Here is a 7,619-nt window from a genome sequence, read left to right as displayed (position 1 = left end):
CATTTCTCGTGTCTCTTGTTCCCCAAATTCCCACTCCCTCCTCCAGGGCCTGCTTCGACGATCCCGCGGGCCGGGATAGTGTGCTAACAAACAGCACTTGTTTGCCGATGTATACTAGCCCTAGTAGGTGGCCAACAAGTGGCACACAGCAAATAAATTTGCACATAGTTCAAGGGTGCTTGAATGTGAACTGGTACAAAGCAGGTGCCTGATCAATGTTGGCTGTGACAAGTGCTTGATATAGATGTGTATATAACAGGGGTCTAATAAATTCTATTTGTATTTGATAAACGTTGATGGACACAAAAGTATTCAGTACACCTCTTTAGTGAGCACAGTGTGTGTTTAATAGATGTAAGCAGGCAGTAGGTGCTTAACGAGGTTTTGCTGGCTCAAAATAAATGCACAGACCAGGCGCGGTGGCTCACACCTGTAATCCCAGCACTGTGGGAGGCTGAGGTGGGCAGATCACGAGGTCAGGAGATCGAGACCATCCTGGCTAACACGGTGAAACCCCGCCTCTACTAAATATACAAAAATTGACAGAGCGAGACCCTGTCTCTAAAAAAAAAAAAAAAGGCCAGGCGCAGTGGCTCATGCCTGTAATCCCAGCACTTTGGGAGGCCAAGGTGGGCGGATCACGAGGTCAGAAGATCGAGACCATCCTGGCTAACACAGTGAAAACTCGTCTCTACTAAAAATACAAAAATCAGCCGGGCGTGGTGGTGGGCGCCTGTAGTCCCAGCTACTTGGGAGGCTGAGGCAGGAGAATGGCATGAACCCAGGAGGTGGAGCTTGCAGTGAGCCGAGATGGTGCCACTGCACTCCAGCCTGGGCGACAGAGAGAGACTACGTCTCAAAAAAATAAATAAAATAAAAATAGGAGCACAAATATTGGCACACAGTAGGTGCCCAATAAAAGGTGGTGGATGCACAGTAGTTGCTCAATAAAGGGCCGTGGGCACAGAGTAGGTGTTCAGTAAAGGATGATGGGGAGGGCACTCAGTAGGGCAGCCTCTCACTTTCCCTGCACCAGGCCTCCACCCCGGACTCACCTCACCAGGGGGGATCCCCAGGCACAAACGGTCAACAGCTGGCATCCTCTGCCCATGGTATACCTGGAAGAGTGCAGGTCCTTCAGAAAGGTGAGTGGGCCAGTGGGAGCCCCCCCAACCCAGCAGTCAACCTGGCCACACCTACCTTGGTCAAGTTCCTCAGCACCAACACATCTCCCTGGGTGGCTCCTCGGACCACCCGCTCCCGTTCACGGGCTACATCCTCATCCTCCAATCCCAGGGGTGGCAGGGACCTCACCTTGGGTCTGGGGACAGAACATTTGTGGGCCTAAAGTAGGTCCTTGGCCCCTGCCACCCTCTCTGTAGACCTGACTAACTGTGGCAGGAGTTGGCTTCGGTGCTGCAGCAGCAGTGTGAAGAGAAGGAAGACGGGCCCCTGTATCACCATGGCCAAGAGGTTCTTGCCGACCACCTCCCAGCGCAGGGGTGACTCGAACTGCCTGTCTCCTGTGGATATAGAAAGGAGGGACTGGGTCCATGAGAGTCTTGGTTTCTGGCCCCTTCACCGTCCATGTCACTCTGGATTCTTAAGGGAAAGGAGCACAAATTGGATAGGCCACTCAGCTGGAGTCTAATTGGCATAGAAAACAGAAGTTTTATCACCTTCCTTAATTAGAGGCTTAGGCCTCTTGTGATGTAATCTAAGACAGAATTAGCTTTATATGGCTGCTTTCTTTCTTTTTTTTTTTTTTTGAGATCGATTCTCGCTGTGTCGCCCAGGCTGGAGTGCAGTGGCGCGATCTTGGCTCACTGCAAGCTCCGACTCCCGGGTTCATGCCATTCTCCCGCCTCAGCCTCTGAGTAGCTGGGACTACAGGTGCGCACCACCACGCCCGGCTAATTTTTTGTATTTTTAGTAGAGACGGGGTTTCACCGTGTTAGCCAGGGTGGTCTCGATCTCCTGACCTTGTGATCCGCCCACCTCAGCCTCCCAAAGTGCTGGGATTACAATATGGCTGCTTTCTTGTACCTCCAACTTGGCCCAATCTTGCGGCCACCTAAGAATCCTGGCTGTCTCCCTGGCGGGGCTGTTTGTCTCCACTGTGTATAATTAACTGTAGGTCTCCAAGGGTGCTAGCTATCTGTAGCTATGGCCCCACCTGACAGGAAGTTCTCACCCAAGCGCTCAAAGGCATCAGCCATGGCCTGGTTCCGCACCATGTCGATGAGCCCCCGGCCCAAGCAGAAGTGGGGGAAGATAAGGAAGACCTGTTTCAAGATCCGGCTCACCTCCTGCAGCTTCTGCTCAAGGGCAGCAAGAGGGATGTTGGTTAGGGGCTGAGTCCAACAACCCAACCCAGCCCAAGCCCCAGCCTCATGGTGCCCCACCTGATCAGAGAAGAGCTCAAGCACAAAGGTGGCCATACTTCCATTGATGCCAATAAAGAGGTTTATGCAGGTGAGTACCACATAGGCCGTGCTGGGCACGGAGAAGAAGAAGGAGGCTGGGTACATGAGCGGTGTGATCGACCAGCTGAAGGGACAATAGGAGTCACTGGAGTAACTACTCAGACTGAGAAGCCCAGAGAGGAATAAAAATCTCCATTCCCATCTTCTCTGCCTTAGACCTCGACATTTTCACCCAAAGCACATTTCTGTTTTGTTTTTTTTCTTTCTCTCTCTTTCTATATTTTTATTTTTTGAGATCGAGTCTCACTCTTTCGCCCAGGCTGGAGTGCAGTGGTGCGATCTTGGCTTGCTGCAAGCTCTGCCACCTGGGTTCACGCCATTCTCCTGCCTCAGCCTCCCGAGTAGCTGGGACTATAGGTGCAGGCCACCACGCCTGGCTAATTTTTTTATATTTTTAGTAGAGACGGGGTTTCACCATGTTAGCCAGGATAGTCTCCATCTCCTGACCTTGTGATTTGCCTGCCTCGGCCTTCCAAAGTACTGGGATTACAGGCGTGAGCCACCATGCCCAGCCCTTTCTTTCTTTTTAGAGAAAAGGCTCTTTATGTTGCCCTCCTGACCTCAAGCAGTCCTCCTGCCTCAGCCTCCCAAAGTGCTGGGATTACAGGCGTGGGCTGCCTTAGACCTCTATTAATATGAGTCAGGACAAGATGAGCTTTTAAGGCCACCTTGGCACACCACTGAATTGGATCACACATGGTATCACCCCAGACCTCCATATCCTCTCCTTGGGAGCTGCTGCAGAGTTCTCTCAGCAGCATTGATGGGGAAGGCAGTAAGGGGCAGTAAGAATAGGCCCTGAGGGACTGGGGTCCTCACCCATATAGTAGTAGCAACAGCAGGAGAGCAGGCAGGTTGGCAGGGGCCACATATGCCCTCTGCTGGAAGGCCAGAAAGATGAGCACCACAATGCACGCTGGCACCAAATAGTTACACTGCATTGGAGATGGCAGTTACCTTATCAGTGTGAAGGGGTGGGGACTACCACCCTCAGCCCTATTCCCACCCTGACCTCCTTGCTTTTTGAGAAGGAGGACACAAAGTCTCCCACAATCCTTAAGGCTTTACCCAGGCCATCTTGGACAAGCCCCTGCCTAGAAGGGGCCAGACAGGGCAGTGGAAAGCAGTGGCTGGGCCCCCACCCATCCAAGCAGCCCCCGCACCATGTCCCAGAGAAAGTTGCCTAGCCAGTAGAGGGTGGGGGACAGGCCCCCCATGAGCTGCAGGTGCTTGGCTCGGGTGACTCGCTCCTCAATGAGGACAAGAGTGAAGCTGGCCGGGACGAAGGACATGGCAAAGACCACACAGATGGAGACGAGGACATCCACCGAGGAGGCCATCCTGGAGGTGAGTACATGAGGGCTATTGTAGGGTGAGGGCGCATGGGTTGTTCAGAGCAGAGCTGAATACGCCATTGATGGGACAAAGGTCTACGGGGCAGTCAGCAGTGGCAGAGATGGTGGGGGCAATTTAGGGATGACAGTGCCTGGGATTTGGCAGCAGAGGTTGTACAGGTCTCAAGACAGGATAAAGTTTGGTGGGACGAGGATGTGTTGGGGAGGCTGGGGCCCGTGGAGCCTGAGGAGGTCCCATTTCCCTGGTTTAGGGAGCAGAGGAACAGTTTCTGTCCCCCATTTATAAAGCAAGAGTATGTCAGGGTTCAAATCCAGTTCCCACCACCTCAAACGACAGAGAAACGGAGAAAGGGTAGGACATGAAGGGTGGAGGGACTCACAGTGCGGCCTCAGACAGCTGCTCCTTGGTGAGGTTCAAGGGGTGGTTGAGTGTGGTGATGCTGTGGGTGTGGCGGGCCGAGCCTGGGGGCAGGTGAGCACGTAGGAGTGCGTTGTTGGCTCGGTTGACAAAGGCCACCATGGAGTGCCAACCTTTGTTGTTGAACCAGATCTGGGTGGGGGTCAAGGTCATAGGGTCAGGAAAATGGGGTTGGACCTTGCTGTGACAGGACACCCACCTGTCACCCCCAGTTCCCACCTTGAGGCTGTCCTGAGAATCCAGGCTGTGAGCCCAGGCTGTGAGGTTATTCAGGACACGGTCGAGGGTCCCACCAGGCAAGGGGCTCAGCAGCGCCCACAACTCCTCCACTGAGTGGCCCAACTCTTGGCCCGAGGGCAGGCTTGGGTCTCGGCCCCCCAGCGAGAATCCTCCATACCTATGAGGCCATGCAGGCAAGGAAGGGGAGCTGAGGGCCGGGGGGCTGGGAGAGCTCCCAGGGGGCAGGCAGAGGGCACGGGAGTAGAACTGGGGCAGGGGACCCCAAGCTAGACCCCTCCTCACCTGACCTCATTCACCCACTTCTTAGTCTTCAGGCTGTGGGAGAGACGGACAGAGACACAGGCAGAGACAGGGATGTGGGACAGAGAGAAACGGTGAGAGGGGCCTGCAGAGTCAAGGGTGGGACAAAAAGAGAAAAGAAGGCCAGGCGCGGTGGCTCCCGCCTGTAATCCCAGCACTTGGGGAGGCCAAGGCAGGTGGATCATCTGAGGTCAGGAGTTCGAGACCAGCCTGGCAACACGGTGAAACCCCGTCTCTACTAAAAATACAAAAATTAGCCAGGTGCACTGGCACATGCCTGCAGTCCCAGCTACTTGGGAGGCTGAGGCAGGAGAATTGCTTGAACCTGGGTGGTGGAGGTTGCAGTGAGCTGCGATCGCGCCTCTGCACTCCAGCCTTGGTGACAGAGGGAGACTCCATCTCAAAAAAAAAAAAAAGAGGAGAGGAGGGCACACAGGACCCCCAGCCCAGAGCCCCAGGCTGGGCATCCAACCTCTCCTCCACTTCCCCCAGTACCATACCAGCCCTACCAAGCCAAGGACCCACGCTATAGCCAGGGAAACTGAGTCCCGGGGCATGGCTCACCCCTGGCGCACCAGGCGCGGGTAGGTCTTGACCAGGAAGTCAGATAGGTTCCGGCCCGTCAGGTTCTGAATCACTTCCCCGGAGCTGCTCACTGCCTGGGGCGGAGGGGGACCACCAGCTGCAGCCGGGCAGTCGGGCAACAGGCGCCGGGCGCCGGGCCGGCTACACTGGCAGTCTGGAGAAGGAGACTCTGGGGTCCAGTTGCCACTGGCCAAGACCTTGGCCACTTCAGCAGGAACTTCTGGCGCCGAGAACCTGCAGACAATGGGCTGTGCACACTCAGGGGCCCGGCAGGGTCAAGGTGCGGGTCTGTGAGCACCCAGCTTCTGGGGGCTCCTGGAGACACAGAGGCTCCCAGCTCCCAGGTGGGCACAGGGGATGCTTCGGGTGCCCCCTGAGGCCCCTTGGCCAGGGACCAGATGGGAAAACTGAGGCCAGAGAGGGGCAAGGTCCAGGCCAACGAGATGCCCTCACCTGTTGGAGCTATTCTGCACGGAGGGCTCCTCCAGTCCTGCCTCCTGCAGCAGTGCCTCAAGCAGCCGGGCACGTCCAGGGTCCCCCGGGGCGTCCTCGCTGTGTGTGAGGGGAGATGGAGGGTCAGGGCTGTACCCCCAGATCCTTAGTCTTCCTGCCACCAGCCCCTTCCTTCTGCACCCACCTGAAGAAAGACACCTGAGCACCGTACATGGTGGGACTGAGCCGCAGAGCCGGGTAGTGCCCGAAAGGAGGCACGATGAGGCTGAACACAAGGGCCAGGCCCACAAAGAGGGCAGGCAGCACGATCTGGGGGACCAGTCCATCAGCTGCTGCTTCCACCCACCTTCCAGGCTTGCTTGCCCCTGTCCCTGCTCATGCTCTACAACCACCCATGGCTCCCCAGTGCCCTCAATAAATGTGCTCTGGGTTGGGAATACACACGAGGGTAAGGGTTTGAATTAGGCCACTGAGTGGATGGCCAGGGTAGGGAACTCAGGGACTCCCATGCGACTCCCTGGTGCTGGCCCCCCTCACCTGCGCGAACAGGCCGCGGCGGCTGCGGCGGGCAAGCAGAAAGCGCTTGAGAAGCAGGGCCTGGAGCTGCTGGCGGGTCAGTGCCCAGCCCTGTACCCGGCCCACGGTGTCTGGCCCAGAGCCCTGCAGGGCCTGGGTCTCTGGGGCTGACCCAGCTGTGAGGGATGAGAGGGTCAGTGCTCACGCTGCTATGGGTGGGGGGCTGGGAGAACCACAGGGCCACTGGGGAGGACTTACCTGGCTCCCCATTCTCCAGCGCTGTCTGTTCCGGTGGCATCTTGAGCCGCAGGGTCACATCTAGGCCAGCAATGCCTGTGCACGGGTGCTGCCCACAGCTGCCATCTGCAGGGCCATTGGGGTCAGGGTCAAAGTTGAAGATCACAGATTGGGGGATTAGAAATCAGGCATAGGGGTAAACGCTATGCCTTGGACCAGACTAAGCCGGGGATGGGAACTTGGTTTCAGTCCCACTCTGGATCGGGGTCAGGGGTCAGGGAGCTGCGGCCGCACCCTCCGTATTTGTGTCCGCAGCATAGTCCTCCACCACCTTCAGGAAGATCTGGGGAGACAAGCGGGGGGCTCAGAGCCTGGACACCCACAGGGGGAACTGGGGGCTTATGAGCCCCCCACCCCTCCTACACCATGGGTCCCCCAGACCTTCCCAAGGGACGTCTGAGCCACCAGAGCTCCTCATGTGCCATGCCTCCTCCCTGAATGTCCTTGCTGCTCATAAACACACTGCTATTCATCCTTCAAAACACCACCTCCTCCAGGCAGCCCTCCTTCTGGCCCCACCTCACCAGCACCCAGGCCTCACACCTCCTCGAGGCTGGTGTCGGAGATCCCGTAGCCAGTGAGGCTCAGCTCTGCCAGCCGCGTGTCTAGCTCTTGGAAGAGTGTGGCGAAGCTGCCGTCATGGGCACCCGTGTAGGGCAGCACCAGCACCAGTTCGTGTGGCAGCTCCTCCACCAGCTGTGTCCCGGGCACCCAGTGCTGCACCAGGGCCAGCAGCTGAGGAGTGCCTGTGTGGACAGAGGGGTGCTTCAGAGAGCCCCAGCTCACGCCCCACCCCAGTCTCCCTGGGGAAGAGGCGTTGGTGACCTGTGAGGGGACTGTCCCTGCAGGCAGAGATCAAGGTTAAGAACTTGGCCGGGCGCGGTGGCTCACGCCTGTAATCCCAGCACTTTGGGAGGCCGAGGCGGGCGGATCACAAGGTCAGGAGATCGAGACCATGGTGAAACCCCG

The 7,619-nt window shown here is 57.1% G+C and overlaps 1 protein-coding gene across 1 annotated transcript in view; it reads right to left on the bottom strand.

The window, feature by feature from the left end:
• Positions 1-1,055: 1,055 nt before the first annotated feature.
• LOC105532887 (ATP-binding cassette sub-family A member 7) overlaps positions 1,056-7,619 on the bottom strand; it is a gene marked incomplete at its 3' end in the record, with an annotated part of 26,009 nt that continues 19,445 nt past the window's right edge. The window contains exons 20-36 of the mRNA XM_011971219.1: positions 7,194-7,396; positions 6,885-6,933; positions 6,612-6,716; positions 6,375-6,529; positions 6,022-6,146; positions 5,838-5,936; positions 5,364-5,618; positions 4,782-4,814; positions 4,479-4,656; positions 4,222-4,391; positions 3,650-3,827; positions 3,306-3,421; positions 2,406-2,550; positions 2,195-2,318; positions 1,394-1,523; positions 1,201-1,321; positions 1,056-1,118 (exon numbers count right to left, since the gene is read on the bottom strand). Of these exons, the coding sequence (XP_011826609.1) occupies positions 1,056-1,118; positions 1,201-1,321; positions 1,394-1,523; positions 2,195-2,318; positions 2,406-2,550; positions 3,306-3,421; positions 3,650-3,827; positions 4,222-4,391; positions 4,479-4,656; positions 4,782-4,814; positions 5,364-5,618; positions 5,838-5,936; positions 6,022-6,146; positions 6,375-6,529; positions 6,612-6,716; positions 6,885-6,933; positions 7,194-7,396 (2,249 nt within the window). The remainder of the gene's footprint in view (positions 1,119-1,200; positions 1,322-1,393; positions 1,524-2,194; positions 2,319-2,405; positions 2,551-3,305; positions 3,422-3,649; positions 3,828-4,221; positions 4,392-4,478; positions 4,657-4,781; positions 4,815-5,363; positions 5,619-5,837; positions 5,937-6,021; positions 6,147-6,374; positions 6,530-6,611; positions 6,717-6,884; positions 6,934-7,193; positions 7,397-7,619) is intronic.

The sequence above is a fragment of the Mandrillus leucophaeus genome, unplaced genomic scaffold (assembly GCF_000951045.1).
Source record: "Mandrillus leucophaeus isolate KB7577 unplaced genomic scaffold, Mleu.le_1.0 Scaffold990, whole genome shotgun sequence".
NCBI lineage: Eukaryota > Metazoa > Chordata > Mammalia > Primates > Cercopithecidae > Mandrillus > Mandrillus leucophaeus.
This window is presented reverse-complemented; position numbering and strand designations above follow the sequence as displayed.